General features: G+C 45.6%; 2 protein-coding genes across 3 annotated transcripts in view; one reads left to right on the top strand and one right to left on the bottom strand.

The window, feature by feature from the left end:
• The window catches only part of LOC135513258 (WW domain-containing transcription regulator protein 1-like), an 84,021-nt gene extending 72,734 nt beyond the window's left edge, over positions 1-11,287 (top strand). Inside the window, exons 4-6 of one of the 2 annotated variants that reach the window (XM_064936110.1) lie at positions 4,655-4,785; positions 5,671-5,786; positions 7,936-11,287. In XM_064936110.1, the coding sequence (XP_064792182.1) occupies positions 4,655-4,785; positions 5,671-5,786; positions 7,936-8,120 (432 nt within the window). In that variant the 3' untranslated portion in view covers positions 8,121-11,287. Of the gene's footprint in view, positions 1-4,651; positions 4,786-5,670; positions 5,787-7,935 lie in introns of both variants that reach the window. The other variant, XM_064936109.1, reaches the window with a different exon arrangement.
• Positions 11,288-11,289: 2 nt separating this feature from the next.
• tm4sf4 (transmembrane 4 L six family member 4) lies at positions 11,290-19,233 on the bottom strand. The gene is made up of 5 exons (XM_064936112.1): positions 18,869-19,233; positions 16,839-16,928; positions 13,260-13,405; positions 12,797-12,978; positions 11,290-12,399 (listed from the first exon to the last, which is right to left on the bottom strand). The coding sequence occupies exons 1-5, from the start codon at positions 19,040-19,042 to the stop codon at positions 12,395-12,397; spliced, it is 597 nt and encodes a 198-aa protein (XP_064792184.1). The 5' UTR covers positions 19,043-19,233; the 3' UTR covers positions 11,290-12,394.
• Between the last annotated feature and the right edge of the window lie 292 nt (positions 19,234-19,525).

Genomic DNA, 19,525 nt, shown 5'->3' with positions numbered 1-19,525 from the left:
TAGATACCATGTCAGGGCAGTGGGAGTTAGTTGTGAGACTGACACGACCCAACCCTAGATACCATGTCAGGGCAGTGGGAGTTAGTTGTGCCCCAGACAGGGAGACTGACACGACCCAACCCTAGATACCATGTCAGGGCAGTGGTAGTTAGTTGTGCCCCAGACAGGGAGACTGACACGACCCAACCCTAGATACCATGTCAGGGCAGTGGGAGTTAGTTGTGCCCCAGACAGGGAGACTGACACGACCCAACCCTAGATACCATGTCAGGGCAGTGGGAGTTAGTTGTGCCCCAGACAGGGAGACTGACACGACCCAACCCTAGATACCATGTCAGGGCAGTGGGAGTTAGTTGTGCCCCAGACAGGGAGACTGACACGACCCAACCCTAGATACCATGTCAGGGCAGTGGGAGTTAGTTGTGCCCCAGACAGGGAGACTGACACGACCCAACCCTAGATACCATGTCAGGGCAGTGGGAGTTAGTTGTGCCCCAGACAGGGAGACTGACACGACCCAACCCTAGATACCATGTCAGGGCAGTGGGAGTTAGTTGTGCCCCAGACAGGAAGACTGACACGACCCAACCCTAGATACCATGTCAGGGCAGTGGGAGTTAGTTGTGCCCCAGACAGGAAGACTGACACGACCCAACCCTAGATACCATGTCAGGGCAGTGGGAGTTAGTTGTGCCCCAGACAGGGAGACTGACATGACCCAACCCTAGATACCATGTCAGGGCAGTGGGAGTTAGTTGTGCCCCAGACAGGAAGACTGACACGACCCAACCCTAGATACCATGTCAGGGCACTGGGAGTTAGTTGTGCCCCAGACAGGAAGACTGACACGACCCAACCCTAGATACCATGTCAGGGCAGTGGGAGTTAGTTGTGCCCCAGACAGGAAGACTGACACGACCCAACCCTAGATACCATGTCAGGGCAGTGGGAGTTAGTTGTGCCCCAGACAGGGAGACTGACACGACCCAACCCTAGATACCATGTCAGGGCAGTGGGAGTTAGTTGTGCCCCAGACAGGGAGACTGACACGACCCAACCCTAGATACCATGTCAGGGCAGTGGGAGTTAGTTGTGAGACTGACACGACCCAACCCTAGATACCATGTCAGGGCAGTGGGAGTTAGTTGTGCCCCAGACAGGGAGACTGACACGACCCAACCCTAGATACCATGTCAGGGCAGTGGTAGTTAGTTGTGCCCCAGACAGGGAGACTGACACGACCCAACCCTAGATACCATGTCAGGGCAGTGGGAGTTAGTTGTGCCCCAGACAGGGAGACTGACACGACCCAACCCTAGATACCATGTCAGGGCAGTGGGAGTTAGTTGTGCCCCAGACAGGGAGACTGACACGACCCAACCCTAGATACCATGTCAGGGCAGTGGGAGTTAGTTGTGCCCCAGACAGGGAGACTGACACGACCCAACCCTAGATACCATGTCAGGGCAGTGGGAGTTAGTTGTGCCCCAGACAGGGAGACTGACACGACCCAACCCTAGATACCATGTCAGGGCAGTGGGAGTTAGTTGTGCCCCAGACAGGGAGACTGACACGACCCAACCCTAGATACCATGTCAGGGCAGTGGGAGTTAGTTGTGCCCCAGACAGGAAGACTGACACGACCCAACCCTAGATACCATGTCAGGGCAGTGGGAGTTAGTTGTGCCCCAGACAGGGAGACTGACATGACCCAACCCTAGATACCATGTCAGGGCAGTGGGAGTTAGTTGTGCCCCAGACAGGAAGACTGACACGACCCAACCCTAGATACCATGTCAGGGCACTGGGAGTTAGTTGTGCCCCAGACAGGAAGACTGACACGACCCAACCCTAGATACCATGTCAGGGCAGTGGGAGTTAGTTGTGCCCCAGACAGGGAGACTGACACGACCCAACCCTAGATACCATGTCAGGGCAGTGGGAGTTAGTTGTGCCCCAGACAGGGAGACTGACACGACCCAACCCTAGATACCATGTCAGGGCAGTGGGAGTTAGTTGTGCCCCAGACAGGAAGACTGACACGACCCAACCCTAGATACCATGTCAGGGCAGTGGCAGTTAGTTGTGCCCCAGACAGGAGACTGACACGACCCAACCCTAGATACCATGTCAGGGCAGTGGGAGTTAGTTGTGCCCCAGACAGGAAGACTGACACGACCCAACCCTAGATACCATGTCAGGGCAGTGGGAGTTAGTTGTGCCCCAGACAGGAAGACTGACACGACCCAACCCTAGATACCATGTCAGGGCACTGGGAGTTAGTTGTGCCCCAGACAGGAAGACTGACACGACCCAACCCTAGATACCATGTCAGGGCAGTGGGAGTTAGTTGTGCCCCAGACAGGGAGACTGACACGACCCAACCCTAGATACCATGTCAGGGCAGTGGGAGTTAGTTGTGCCCCAGACAGGGAGACTGACACGACCCAACCCTAGATACCTTGTCAGGGCAGTGGGAGTTAGTTGTGCCCCAGACAGGGAGACTGACACGACCCAACCCTAGATACCATGTCAGGGCAGTGGGAGTTAGTTGTGAGACTGACACGATCCAACCCTAGATACCATGTCAGGGCAGTGGGAGTTAGTTGTGCCCCAGACAGGGAGACTGACACGACCCAACCCTAGATACCATGTCAGGGCAGTGGGAGTGAGTTGTGCCCCAGACAGGGAGACTGACATGACCCAACCCTAGATACCATGTCAGGGCAGTGGGAGTTAGTTGTGCCCCAGACAGGAAGACTGACACGACCCAACCCTAGATACCATGTCAGGGCAGTGGGAGTTAGTTGTGCCCCAGACAGGGAGACTGACACGACCCAACCCTAGATACCTTGTCAGGGCAGTGGGAGTTAGTTGTGCCCCAGACAGGGAGACTGACACGACCCAACCCTAGATACCATGTCAGGGCAGTGGGAGTTAGTTGTGAGACTGACACGATCCAACCCTAGATACCATGTCAGGGCAGTGGGAGTTAGTTGTGCCCCAGACAGGGAGACTGACACGACCCAACCCTAGATACCATGTCAGGGCAGTGGGAGTGAGTTGTGCCCCAGACAGGAGACTGACATGACCCAACCCTAGATACCATGTCAGGGCAGTGGGAGTTAGTTGTGCCCCAGACAGGGAGACTGACACGACCCAACCCTAGATACCATGTCAGGGCAGTGGGAGTTAGTTGTGCCCCAGACAGGAAGACTGACACGACCCAACCCTAGATACCATGTCAGGGCAGTGGGAGTTAGTTGTGCCCCAGACAGGGAGACTGACACGACCCAACCCTAGATACCATGTCAGGGCAGTGGGAGTTAGTTGTGAGACTGACACGATCCAACCCTAGATACCATGTCAGGGCAGTGGGAGTTAGTTGTGCCCCAGACAGGGAGACTGACACGACCCAACCCTAGATACCATGTCAGGGCAGTGGGAGTTAGTTGTGCCCCAGACAGGGAGACTGACACGACCCAACCCTAGATACCATGTCAGGGCAGTGGGAGTTAGTTGTGCCCCAGACAGGGAGACTGACACGACCCAACCCTAGATACCATGTCAGGGCAGTGGGAGTTAGTTGTGCCCCAGACAGGGAGACTGACACGACCCAACCCTAGATACCATGTCAGGGCAGTGGGAGTTAGTTGTGCCCCAGACAGGGAGACTGACACGACCCAACCCTAGATACCATGTCAGGGCAGTGGGAGTTAGTTGTGCCCCAGACAGGGAGACTGACACGACCCAACCCTAGATACCATGTCAGGGCAGTGGGAGTTAGTTGTGCCCCAGACAGGGAGACTGACACGATCCAACCCTAGATACCATGTCAGGGCAGTGGGAGTTAGTTGTGCCCCAGACAGGGAGACTGACACGACCCAACCCTAGATACCATGTCAGGGCAGTGGGAGTTAGTTGTGAGACTGACACGATCCAACCCTAGATACCATGTCAGGGCAGTGGGAGTTAGTTGTGCCCCAGACAGGGAGACTGACACGACCCAACCCTAGATACCATGTCAGGGCAGTGGGAGTTAGTTGTGCCCCAGACAGGGAGACTGACACGACCCAACCCTAGATACCATGTCAGGGCAGTGGGAGTTAGTTGTGAGACTGACACGACCCAACCCTAGATACCATGTCAGGGCAGTGGGAGTTAGTTGTGAGACTGACACGACCCAACCCTAGATACCATGTCAGGGCAGTGGCACAGCTGAAGGGTAGCATTGCCCCCCCCCCCTCCTAATTCCACCAGTGTAGACCTGTCTTTGTGTGGTTGGGTAACGTTATCTTACGGCAGCAACCACAAACCTCTAACTTATCCCATAGCCCACTTCCTTTAAGACTATTAGCCAATCCCGCCCTGAGGTGTGTGTGTGTGTGTCTTCACATCATATAATTGCTGTGTAGTTCACACACTCACTACTATAGGGCTGTAAAAACACTGTAAAAACAAAGCAAATGTTTCTCAAGTGGTGTAGTACACAATGTGTTCCTGGACAATAATGAACATAGTTTCAGTAATCTTGAATCTCTCCTCTCACCCCTCTTCTCTTCTCTCCTCTCCTTCTCTCCTCCTCTCCCTCTCCTCTCTCTCCCTCCTCTCCCCCTTCTCCCTCCCCCTGCTGCCTATTGCTTCCCCCTAGGAGGTGGCACTGTGTAGACAGCTCCCTGTGGACTCTGAGAGCATGGCACAAGCGCCCACCCCTGGTGGCAACCCTGCCCAGCCCATGACCCAGGGCAACATGCCCACCAATGGATCTGATCCCTTCCTCAACAGGCAAGTGCACTCCAGACTCAATTCAAATCAAAGGGTCTTATTGGCATGGGAAACATATGTTAACCACTCCAAAGCAAGTGAAATAGATCATTAACAAAGGTGAAATAAACAATAAAAAATGAACAGTAAACATTACACTCACAGAATTTCCAAAATAATAAAGTAATGTCAAATGTCATATTATGACTATATGTAGCAGTAAACTTCCGTCCCCTCGCCCGACCCGGGCTCGAACCAGGGACCCTCTGCACACATCAACAACAGTCACCCACGAAGCATTGTTACCCATCGCGCCACAAAAGCCACAGCCCTTGCAGAGCAAGGGGAAACAACTACTTCAAGGCCTCAGAGCGAGTAACGTCATCGATTGAAACGCTATTAGCGCGCACCACCGCTAACTAGCTAGCCATTTCCCATCGGTTACACATGTACCGTGTTGTAATGATGTGCTTCTGTTTCTTCTCATCCGTCTCCCTCTCTCTCTCTTTTATTCCCCTCATTCTCCCTTCTTTCTCAACACCCCCTCTGCCTCTCTCCCTCTCCCTCTCTCTCTCTTTTATTCCCCTCATTCTCCCTTCTTTCTCAACACCCCCTCTGCCTCTCTCCCTCTCTCTCTCTCTCTCTTTTATTCCCCTCATTCTCCCTTCTTTCTCAACACCCCCTCTGCCTCTCTCTCTCTCTCTCTCTTTTATTCCCCTCATTCTCCCTTCTTTCTCAACACCCCCTCTGCCTCTCTCCCCCTCTCTCTCTTTTATTCCCCTCATTCTCCCTTCTTTCTCAACACCCCCTCTGCCTCTCTCCCTCTTCTCCTTCTTCTTTTCTATCTGGTTATTAGACGGGATCAGTTGATTAATATGGTTTTTCCCTTTCCTCTGTGATCCACAGTGGTCACTTCCAGCACTCCCGGGAGCAGAGCACAGACAGTGGCCTGGGACTGGGCTGTTACAGCATCCCCACCACCCCAGAGGACTTCCTTAATAACATGGAGGAGATGGACACAGGTAGTCCACGTTCTCCCGCCGTCTCTCTCTCACCTTCTCGCTCTCAAATTCAAGCTGCTTTATTGGCATGAAAAACATTGTCAATTTTGCCAAAGCAACAATGTGTTTAATAAACATTGTAATAAAAATAATGAACAATAATACAAATAAAACTCAAACTAAATGGTAAGTCAATAGTAGAAATATAACAAATAATAGTGACGATAAAAGGCTAAACATGGAAAATGGACCTGTCATCGTCATCATCACATCACTACTATTACCATTACTACTGCCACGACCACCATTACTACTGCCACGACCACCATTACTACTGCCACGACCACCATTACTACTGCCACGACCACCATTACTACTGCCACGACCACCATTACTACTGCTACGACCACCATTACTACCGCCACGACCATTACTACTGCCACTACCATTACTACCGCCACGACCACCATTACTACCACCACTACCATTACTACTGCCACTACCACCATTACTACCACCACTACCATTACTACTGCCACGACCACCATTACTACCACCACTACCATCACTACTACCGCCACTACCACCATTACTACTGCCACGACCACCATTACTACCGCCACGACCACCATTACTACCACCACTACCATTACTACTGCCACGACCACCATTACTACCACCACTACCATTACTACTACCACTACCATTACTACTACCACCACCACTACCATCACTATTACTACCACCATTACCACTACCATCACTATTACTACTACCACTACTACCATAACCATTACTACCACCGCTACCATTACTACCACCACTACCATTACTACTACCACTACCATCACTACTACTACCATTACTACTGCCACCATTACTACCACTGCCATCACCATCACTACCATCACCATTACTACTACCATTACTACTACAACCATTACTACAACCATTACTACTACAACCATTACTACTACCACTACCACCACTCCCATTACTACTGCCACTACCACCACTCCCATTACTACTGCCACTACCATCATTACTACCATCATTACTACCATTACTACTACCATTACTAGTACTACTACCATTACTACCACCACTACCATTACTAGTACTACTACCATTACTACCACTACCATTACTACTGCCACTGTCACTACCATCACCATTACTACCACTGCCATCACCATTACTACAATTACTACCACCACTACCATTACTACCACCACTACCATTACTAGTACTACTGCCATCACCACTCCCATCATCATTACCACCACTCCCATCACCATTAGTACTACCACTACTACCATTACTACCACCACTACTACCATTACTACCACCACTACTACCATTACTACTACCATCACCACTACCATTACTACTACCACCACCACTGCCATCACCATTACTACTACCACTACTACCATTACTACCACCACTACCATTACTACTACCACCACACCTACCATTACTACTACCACCACCATTACTACTACTACCACCACCACTACCATTACTACTACCATCACCATTACTACTACCACTGCCATCACCATTACCATCACCACTAACATCACCATTACTACTACCACCACCACCACTACCATTACTACTACCACCACCATTACTACTACTACCACCACCACTACCATTACTACTACCATCACCATTACTACTACCACTGCCATCACCATTACCATTACCATCACCATTACTACTACCATTACTACTACCACCACTACCATTACTACTACCACCACTACCATTACTACTACCACCACTACCATTACTACTACCACCACCACTACCATTACTACCACTACCATCACCACTACTACTACCGCTACCATTGCTACTACCACCAGCATTACGGCTGCCATCACCGTCACCACCACCGTCACCATTACTACTACCATCATTATTACTACTACTACTACTACTACTACTACTACTACTACCACCACCACCACGTCACCATTACTAGTACTACCACCAAGTCACCATTACTACTACTACCACCAAGTCACCATTACTACTACTACCACCACTACGTCACCACTACTACTACCACCACCACGTCACCACTACTACCACCACCACCACCACCACGTCACTACTACCACTCACTCTGACTCCCCGTTCTCTCCCCCCTTCCCTCCAGGTGAGAGCATGGCCCAGGCGGGCAGTATGAACGTGTCTCAGCACAGCAGCTTCCCAGACTTCCTGGACTCCCTGCCAGGGACCAACGTGGACCTGGGAACCCTGGAGGGAGCGGACCTCATCCCTATTCTCAACGATGTGGAGTCAGTCCTCAACAAGAGCGAGCCCTTCCTCACCTGGCTGTAAACACACACACACACACACACATCTTCTACAAACACACACACACACACACACACACATCTTCTACAAACACACACACACACACACACACACACACACACACACACACACACACACACACACACACACACACCTTCTACACACACACACCTTCTACACACACGTACACACACACGTACACACACACGTACACACACACACACACACACCTTCTACACACACACACACACACACACACACACACCACACACACACACACACCTTCTACACACACCACACACACACCACACACACACACCACACACACACCACACACACACACACACACACACACATCTTCTACAAACACACACACACACACCTTCTACACACACACATACACACACACACACACACACACATACACACACACACACACACACACACCACACACACGCCCAACAAACAGGACGAGAGACTCCACGTATCTAAAGACTCTGTCTGTGCTGCCTTTGGTGACCTATTCAAATCAGCTTGATTGATTTTGTTGTTTCACGTGTCCAGTAATAATACCCCCTCTGTCTGCCCGACCACCTATCAATCTGAGTTCAGTTCAGGTTAAAGATATCTAAAGAGTATTAACCAAAGCCTTGAGAGAACAAAAATCAAATCAAATCATGACACGTGTTAAAGTGAAAACTGTAATGTAACAAAAGTTAGTAGTTTTATATGTTCTGTTAGACTCTCCCCACCCTGGTTTTTGAATCCCAATCGATGTTATTTTTTTACAGCTTTCCTGTCTCTCTTGGGGTGACACTCTGTGGAACAAGTACTTGGTGAAAAAAATGTATTGGCGTCCAATGGTATTGCTTTGTCATGACTAAATGTATGCAGGGAGGCTTTTTTACCACCAGGTGGCGCTATTGCTTAAGCTACTGTAGTTATGAAATGGCTCTTTACTGGCAACAAGGCTGTCCCATCTGTAGGTTCTTAGTAGTGCACGTCTGTCGGCTACAGCACTGTAAACCTTCTTCTCTAACAAATGATCAATCACCAACAGTATTTTAACTGTCAGTTTGGGTTTGAATTAAAAATCCACACTGTTACTGTTGTTTCTGTTCATAATTTTATTTTTAACTACAGATTCACTTCTACATCAGCATTAGTAGCCATGGGAACAAAGTGTGTTGTATACCAAATAATGTTTCCTATTGTTCGCTACAATGTCACTACAAAAGCTTTAAAACTTTAAAATTGTACTTAGTTTGATTTTTAAACAGAACTGTTTTTAGTTTTTTTTTTGTCATTTTAATAATTGTACTCCAATGTAGCTAATTGAACACTAAAATATCATGCCTCAGTTATGAAACAATGTCAAATTCTGTATTCTAATACGTACATTTAAAAAAAAAATATCATACTATAGTATTTGTTTTTTTTTGATCTGTAAAATAGCCTACATGTGTTCTTTGCATCTGGTGCCATTTGTAGGACTTATAATATAGTTAGCATTTTTTTGTATTTATCAAGAGCTATGATTCTATTTCTTTTGTTCAATTTTTAAAATGTTTTTTTTTTTTTTTTTTTTTTTTTTTAATGAAATTGAGATTTCAAAGCACTACAAATCAGCAAAATGATTGAAATATATCTGATCATGAAGTGAATGTTGAAGTTAGATGATCACCAGACGTTTTAGTTTCAATATGCGTTGACGCTTGATAATCCTTCATACGCAAACTCTCCTTGGTCTTCGGTCTGTTTTTTGGTTGTTTTTTTTTGCAGAAAGGACTTTTTTTGTCTTCCTTCTAATATCTGTTCTACGGGGAATTATGCAACAATAGTCTTTTCATAGGGTCAGAGGTTATTGTGCCTATACGTTTTTTAGAGGATTATTAGTGAATTGTCAGATTGGATTGGCATGGGGTTGGCATTCGGATCTTGTTTTAACATGCCAACCCCACAACACAATCTGCTCTGATCTTTTTTTTTCTACATTTGTCTCAGTTTTTGTATTTGCATGTTGATTGACATATTGGCTATTCCTAGCGTTAGGTGGTCTATAGCCCGACCTTATATTGTGACTATACTGAGTCTGGTTACTATGTAGAACGTTAGAACTAAGAAGGTGAGGGAGTGATGGATCCTTGGTAGGGGCAGGTGAACTGGGGGGGGTTGTTGAGTTTAGGGAGGGTGAGGGGGGTGTTCAATGCACACCAAAACACACTGGGGGTGTGAGAAGGGACAAGGTGACGAGGTGAAGAGGGGCGTGAGAGGTGACGAGCTGAAGTGGGGGCACATAGTTATCACATCACTACCACCTGTGTCCTTGGAGTGGTGTGGATTGGGGGAAAGAGTGTGACGATGTGGTGTGGTTTCAGAGATTGGAGGCCTCTATTACCCAGGCATGGCCAAAGAAGGCTAGCTCTGACAGGGCTAGCAACATGCTAACTCGTGCCCATGCCCAGCAATATGCTAACTCATGCACAGCTGATGAGGTCTTTTTTAGAATCAAGCAAGGTTTTTAATCCAATCACACAGCTGCCTCTCTTGGTGTCTCTGTGTCAGGGAGGTTCCCTGTTTTGTGTTTTCGTTTGAATGATGTGCTGTTCCAGGCTCTAGGGGGAGAAACTTGGCAGGGCTGTTGGTGCACCATTACTGGGGACACAATTCAAGGTTGCACCAGTATGAAGGACACAAGTTAAATGGATGATAGCATTTGTATCAGATTGTCTCTTTGTAAATCTATACTTTGGGGGATATTAAGACCAGATGAAAGAGAGAGATTCTATGAGAACATAGAACACAGAGGTGGTGTTATAGCGTTAAGGGTTTGAGGAAATGGTTTGGTGTGGAGCACATATTTTGACTAAAGGTGCATAGAGTGACATGACATGGAATGGAATAGACAGGATGTAGCAATATATAGCGCAGTATAGCGCAGTGGCTAGGCTACAGCTGCATGGTAGGATGGGGACGGGGGTGTGTTGTCAGTAGTTACAGGGTTCTTGGAATGTTGAAGGCATGCTCATTGGTGATGAAAATCAGACTAACAAAATGGCCGCATACTGTATCCTATCCCGGCAGTGTGGACTTCATTTTTACATGATGTAACCTCGGCAAGGAGTCTGAAAATTACAGTAACATGTTTTAAAAAATAAGAAAATAAAGAATAAAATGGCGTCAGAACCGTGGATCTTTGTTGTTTTTTAATTTTTTATTGATGCCTTTTATTACAGAAGATCACCATCACAACAAGCCACAGATCACACACAACCGTATACAGAGCTAAAAATGACCTACGAACATTATTATTCTCTAGGTAAAATAAGCTAGTATACAAAACAACATACCCCCCCGCCCCCCACCTTCATAATTCCACTCCATACAACAGGGAGCAGTCCAAATACCTCCCACCAAGGCCATCTTAGTCTACCCAGAGAAATGTATATCAAGTTTAATTTCATTTGTATTTATTTAGCTAGGATAATCCACTCAGTAACAATTGCCTCTGTTTTCCAGAGAGTCCTGGGTGAATGTTCTAACAAGAATGTAAATGTTCAGGTTCTACCATCGATATATGTAAATAGGGTTGGAGAAAGCTACATTGCAGTGTGTTTTGTATAATATAGCGGAACCCACCATAAAGTCCCTGAAAACCCGACACGACAGACTCCTTAGTAACCCTGTGGCGTTACAGTAAACATTGACACAGAGGAGGGAATCTCGTCATGTCCCTCCATTAAACAGGAACTAGCAAGAATAAAGTTATAAAATGACACCCACAAGCCTTCTCCGATAAGACTCACACAGGTGTGGCCCACAGTGTGTACACACTCTGTCATAAACCTCCTATTGAAGGGGGTTTTCATGTGTTTTTGAATATTGAAAATAATTTGCAATTGAAATAAGCCCAGAGACTAATATTTAATAGATGTCAAGTGTTCTGTCTTTTTAAGGTACAAACTAATATGGAATTATACTATGAAATGTTGAAAGTGCTTCCATGTTTTTAACATATTGAATAAGAAGTTTGATTTAATTACATTTTAAAAAGTTAAATATAGAAATACTTAATGTGGCTCTTAAATGTCCTCTGCTGTCATAAGACCGACCACCCAAGCAAAAGGCCATCAAGCTAGGTAGTTTTGGAAATGGTCGATTTTAAAAATAAAAATAAATATTTTTTTAAACATATTTAACAAAATCATATGGACCTCAGAAAGCCAGTCAGTGTCGTCGATATAAGAAGTCTTCGGTCTTCTTCTGAGGGGCTCACAGATCCTCAGACGGCATCATCACTACTCTGAAAAACAAACAGGACAATAACTTTCCAAAAAGATTCAAATCAATTCTTACTCTCAAACAAACATATTTATACAGTGTATTGGTGTGTCAATCATGGATGAGCTAATTGTTGCTTAGCTTACTGAAGTTCATGGTCAGATAACATGGCTGAGAGGTCAGTGACACAGGTGGAAGAAAAGGGTCTAGCCCTTATTGGAGGGATGGGACTGGGGGTGGGGCTAGGGGTGGAGCTAGGTCTGGGACTGGGGGTGGAGCTAGGTCTGGGGCTGAGCAGCTCCAAGTCTCATATTTAATACATTTAATTAAATCAGGTGTGGTCAACTGGAAAAAAATGTGTACCAATTGGGTTTATGGGCTAGACTGGAGGTTGTTTCAATACAACAGTGTCCTCTTACCCCCACCACAGCAGCAGTCTCCACAGATGGCTCCGATGAGACCGTTGACGACCTGGATGGCACAGAGCACAACCTGCAGCAGACCCATGACCAGCAGCATGGAGAACAGAGTCAGGTGCCAGGTCACGATGCCTTCAGGCTTTCTACAGCCCTCCCACAGGGTGTGGTTATTCAGGTAGTCACTGGTGGACAACAGAGAGTTCAGAAAAGGTTCAATAAGACTCTGCACACTGCACATAAATTGTGTCGTGTGGAATTCATGTTGAATGCGGGTGAGTGAGTGATTTACATACATTGTGTCGTGTGGAATTCATGTTGAATGCGGGTGAGTGAGTGATTTACATACATTGTGTCGTGTGGAATTCATGTTGAATGCGGGTGAGTGAGTGATTTACATACATTGTGTCACAACATGAACAATGTGTTACCAACAATGTGTTAGAGCGGTAAAACGGATTCTTACCCGTTGACAAACGGATTGGTCCACAACTCTGTTGTGCCATTCGTAAAGAGACATTTGGGTCCGTTGTGAATGGCAACAGCAGACACAATGAAGGAGTAGCCGGCCCCCAGAACCCCCACCCCAGCAAAGATGATAGAGGTGAACATCTGAGGAGAAGAAACTGATCATAGTTACAGAGGTCCAATTTAATCAATCAATCTGGGTATTGAACCCAGTCTATCCAAGAAAAGTGACTTAAGAAAACCATGTTAGTCCACTGAGCTAAAACCTGTGGTAGGAAGAACTAACACTAGTCTTCAGGGTTCATACTGACGGTGGGATGGACTTCAGTGTAAAGCATCTCAGAGTAGGTGAGTACTGATCTAGGATCTGCCCATATAAATCTGATTCAATGTGATCTAAAAAGCAAAACTGATCCTTGATCAGCCCTCCTACGATGAGATGCTTTGTGGATACGGGCCCAGGTCTCATACCGGGATCAGTTTGATACTGTATTTTATCAAGAATTATTTCCTTGAACTAACCAATGCAACATTGGGCAAACAATCAATTGATCCTTTTGCCCAAAATCAGTTGAAAGCAACAGCACCCTCCTACGATGCAGTATGGTACCAGTGTGAGATGGAATGATACTATTGATCAGGTGGTAGGAGAAACAAAGAGCTCTTATCTGCTGGCCACCGATATAATGGGGGCTCTGTCCCTAGGAGGCATGGGAAATGTCAGTTGAACTCCCTGCTTTGGGGCGATCGAAATCTAGGTGGGGCGGCAGGGTAGCCTAGTGGTTAGAGCGTTGGACTAGTAACCGGAAGGTTCCGAGTTCAAACCCCCGAACTGACAAGGTACAAATCTGTCGTTCTGCCCCTGAACAGGCAGTTAACCCACTGTTCCCAGGCCGTCATTGAAAATAAGAATGTGTTCTTAACTGACTTGCCTGGTTAAATAAAGGTTAAATAAAGGTTAAAAAAATAAATTAAAAAAAAATATCTGTGTGAGCGAGAGGCTGGTTAGGTCTACAAGTATGGCGCACTGCTTTGGATGCCCTGTGCTTTAAGGGTAAATTCCCAGACCTGAGTTCAGCGTAAGTGAATGAAACGTTATACTCTTTTCTCTCTACATTTTGACCTTTGAACTGAACCATTTAGAATAGCATTCAATGAGATCTCCACCTTGAAGATGAAGGTGTGGTGGAGCTGTGCCTCCACCATATTCTGACCGTGACATCATTCCCTCATAATTCCACCACCTTTTATTCACTATGAAACAATGAATAAGGTTCCAAATGGAACAACATCTATCTACTTTCTTTACCTTTATTTACCTAGGCAAGTCAGTTAAGAACATATTCTTATTTACAATGACAGGCCGAGGAACAGTGGGTTAACTGCCTTGTTCAGGGGCAGAACAACAGGTTTGTTTTACCTTGTCAGTTTGGGGATTCGATCTTGCAAACCTTTACGGTTTCTCGTCCAACCCTCTAACTACCACCTGCCGCCCCAACAACGAAGGTGTGGCAGAGCTGTGTCCACACCGTATTCTGACCGTGACATCATTCCCTCATAATGAAACGATGAACAACATCTACTTTCTTTTTCCTGATAAGACATAACACCAAATACACTGTCATTTACAACTTGATAAGAGCTATTGATAAGAGCTGGGTAAATGAGTAAACCGATTTGATAAAGGGATTGTAAATATAAATGACAATTGTTTTAGATTTATTTTACCTTGTAATAGATGGAGACAAATGTGAAACCAGTCATATGGCAGCAAAGCGAAACATTTCAACATAGCACCTTTTCCACAGTACGTTTATGAAATGCTGGCCTTGTAACGTGGGATGAAATGTGGAGACCAAAGCTATACGCTTCTGTAGCCTCTGCGCAAATTAGTGGAGCGTCAAACCTACCGAGTTGATTTATGATTTCTACAACGTTTTAATTATATGCCCGGATCTTTCACTGTATATTTTACAATTTGTATCCTGTTAAATATTAGCCACTATCGGTAGCCACCGTCATTTATACCCACATACATTTATAAATGTCTCTTTTGTGTTAGTTTCCTTAAATGTAGCATCGTTCCTTTAAATGGTTAGGTTACCTTTCTTTCCTCTGTCACGTTAGTGTGGTTGTTCCTGAGGATCTCTAGCGTTAGTGGATCATATTTGGCTAACGTATTACAAGCAGTGCAATAATGTGAGGCATGTAACCTATTTGAATCATTATGGAACACAGACCATACTGTAGCAGTTCAAACCTGGAGCCTGGCGCACGGTTCACCACGACTGGACAGGTTGTCATCACAGTTCCATGACTAGTGAGGATTATTAGGGTAGATTTATAAGACTACTGTCCAATCCCTATTGTACACTTTTCTCAACATCCAATATTTTTGGGGATTAAACATGATTAGTCAAACCACTGTATTTTTGATTCACCAATATAATGAGGCGCTCCAAACCAGTTTTTTTTTATTGATGCTTTTCTAACCCTAAATAATATTCAAGATCAGAGTATTTTATTTTTATCTACCAATTAGTGCTGAACAGGAGATTATATGCATGTATTTAGATAGCATTTTGTCATTCATCCCTAATATTCTGAACCGTTCTCGCCGTGTATTCTAGTGAGTCTGTCGTTAAAGGTAAACCAAATTTAAAGAGATGGCTTTAGATAAATGTACTATTGTATGAAAAATTCCACGAGAAGATCTGTTGGCCAACAAGTGGGAGGGTTTTCAGCGGTTGAATAGAATGTATTCCGTGCACAGGGGAACCACGCCTGCAAAGCATTATGGACCTGCATAAGATAAGTCTGAGTACCCTCTACTGGGAAGTGGGTAGGAAAGGCCTGTAGGACAGGCGTACATGTCCTAGTCTGAATCAGGCCTTTGACTGAACAGAACACCTACAGTATATAGGAAAGGCCTGTAGGACAGGCGTACATGTCCTAGTCTGAATCAGGCCTTTGACTGAACAGAACACCTACAGTATATAGGAAAGGCCTGTAGGACAGGCGTACATGTCCTAGTCTGAATCAGGCCTTTAACTGAACAGAACACCTACAGTATATAGGAAAGGCCTGTAGGACAGGCGTACATGTCCTAGTCTGAATCAGGCCTTTAACTGAACAGAACACCTACAGTATATAGGAAAGGCCTGTAGGACAGGCGTACATGTCCTAGTCTGAATCAGGCCTTTAACTGAACAGAACACCTACAGTATATAGGAAAGGCCTGTAGGACAGGCGTACATGTCCTAGTCTGAATCAGGCCTTTAACTGAACAGAACACCTACAGTATATAGGAAAGGCCTGTAGGACAGGCGTACATGTCCTAGTCTGAATCAGGCCTTTGACTGAACAGAACACCTACAGTATATAGGAAAGGCCTGTAGGACAGGCGTACATGTCCTAGTCTGAATCAGGCCTTTGACTGAACAGAACACCTACAGTATATAGGAAAGGCCTGTAGGACAGGCGTACATTTCCTAGTCTGAATCAGGCCTTTAACTGAACAGAACACCTACAGTATATAGGAAAGCTACCATGGATATGTTTGTTCCCATGTACTCACTGCAAATCTCTTTCCACAACTCTCATTGCCACAGCAACCGCAGCAGTCATTGTTTTTAAGGCCCAGGAAGACCAGCGCTGGGAAGATCATCTGCTCAGAAAGAGATACACAGCCATTAGGTTACACAACTATTGGACAGAAAGACATCACACTACACACAGCCATTAGGTTACACAACTATTGGACAGAAAGACATCACACTACCCACAGCCATTAGGTTACACAACTATTGGACAGAAAGACATCACACTACCCACAGCCATTAGGATACACAACTATTGGACAGAAAGACATCACACTACCCACAGCCATTAGGTTACACAACTATTGGACAGAAAGACATCACACTACCCACAGCCATTAGGTTACACAACTATTGGACACCCACAACCATTAGGATACACAACTATTGAACAGAAAGACATCACACTACCCACAGCCATTAGGTTACACAACTATTGGACACCCACAACCATTAGGATACACAACTATTGAACAGAAAGACATCACACTACCCACAGCCATTAGGTTACACAACTATTGGACACCCACAACCATTAGGATACACAACTATTGAACAGAAAGACATCACACTACCCACAGCCATTAGGATAATTCCAGGAAAACAGTTATAAATACTCCCTATAGCCAGACAATCATATTGGCTGGAATCAGATTAGTATGGATTCTACTGTTTCTGTCATCAGGGACGTGAAGGATAACAGCTTTAGAAGCAGAAACAAACTGTCAACGTTGAACACAACTGTAATCACACAAGCATAATGGACAAGACCCCCCCCCCCCACAAAGGCTTTCATTTTGATCATTTCAATTGCACCTCATATAAAGATTCTACTTCAAACAAAACACTCACTGGTAAAAAATCTTGTCCTGAATTTTATCACTTAAGTTAAAGGAAAACACTTGTCGTTCTCATACATTTGGTTTCTGATTCATACAGGGGACTTGTAGTGAAGACGTGAATGCAATATACAATATGCATGGACACAGAGCCTGATAGACTACACATGACTTCCACCAATCCCACTCCTGACTTCTCAATGAATATCCCGACCTCTCAATGAATATCTTGACCTCTCAATGAATATCTTGACCTCTCAATGAATATCCTGACCTCTCAATGAATATCCCGACCTCTCAATGAATATCCCGACCTCTCAATGAATATCCCGACCTCTCAATGAATATCCCGACCTCTCAATGAATAGCCCGACCTCTCAATGAATAGCCCGACCTCTCAATGAATAGCCCGACCTCTCAATGAATATCCCGACCTCTCAATGAATATCCCGACCTCTCAATGAATATCCCGACCTCTCAATGAATATCCCGACCTCTCAATGAATATCCCGACCTCTCAATGAATATCCTGACCTCTCAATGAATATCCCGACCTCTCAATGAATATCTCGACCTCTCAATGAATATCCCGACCTCTCAATGAATATCCCGACCTCTCAATGAATATCCCGACCTCTCAATGAATATCCCGACCTCTCAATGAATAGCCTGACCTCTCAATGAATATCCCGACCTCTCAATGAATATCCCGACCTCTCAATGAATATCCCGACCTCTCAATGAATATCCCGACCTCTCAATGAATATCCCGACCTCTCAATGAATATCCCGACCTCTCAATGAATATCCCGACCTCTCAATGAATAGCCTGACCTCTCAATGAATATCCTGAGCCTAGATTGTGTAGAAGGAAACAAAGCGTTTTAAAAGGGCCATCCGTCTCACTAAAGCCACCCTGTCATGTAGACAGAACCTCTAGGCCAGTAACTACATCCGCATCTCTACCTAACCGTTCACCTGTTTTCTGATAGACTCAATCCAATATTTATAATGTTCCTATGTTTCACCACATGTTGAATAGAGACATTCAAATACAACCGTTGAAATTAGACATTTTGACATGAAAGAGTTACAGTATTAGAAGTAATTTAAAAGCCCCATTCCAAAAGCCATGGCATTTTCCACTCCCCCAGTAACAGTTGACTTACCATAACACCAGATCCCATGATACCCCCAAAGTAAAACACCTCATTGGTGATGTGGTTATTGTCTTCTGCGACCAGCCCCCCAGGGAAGAAGAGAAGGATGTTGCAGAGAACACACAGGATGGCCAGGGGGATCAGGGTGATACCCAGACACTTGGCAAAGCTACCCGAACACATGGTCGATGGTTCACAATCACTTCAGCTGCTAAAACAGTCACACAGCACAGGGCCAAGAGCGATTCTCTATAAGTCCAAAGGGCTCCCACACAAACTCGTACACACCTAAACTGTACTGTACTGTAGGTTCCTATCTAGGACTATAGCCTACCTGTCCAGAACCCAGCAAACGGTCTCAAGTCCCTCAGATTGGGGAGGGATGTATATTTATATACACACACCACTGGCTGGATGATGATGTCATGATGGCACTGCCTTAAATTGAATTTACAGCAGTTGTGCCATGGCAACCATCTGGTCTGGTTAATATTCTACTACACAATTTGTCTGCCTGGCCTCAGCCCTGATAGAGAGCGAGGCTGGAGTTATTGAACACATTGGTGACCTATTGGAGTCGTCATCTAACGACGAAGAAGTTAATCTATGTGTGTTGTATCAATTGACTCTATGTATTTATGTGGAAGCAACACTCTCTACTTTCCT

The sequence above is a fragment of the Oncorhynchus masou genome, chromosome 24 (genome assembly GCF_036934945.1).
Source record: "Oncorhynchus masou masou isolate Uvic2021 chromosome 24, UVic_Omas_1.1, whole genome shotgun sequence".
NCBI classification, from domain to species: Eukaryota; Metazoa; Chordata; class Actinopteri; order Salmoniformes; family Salmonidae; genus Oncorhynchus; species Oncorhynchus masou.
The sequence above is the reverse complement of the archived record's forward strand: the minus strand, read 5'-3'. Positions and strand labels throughout refer to the sequence as shown.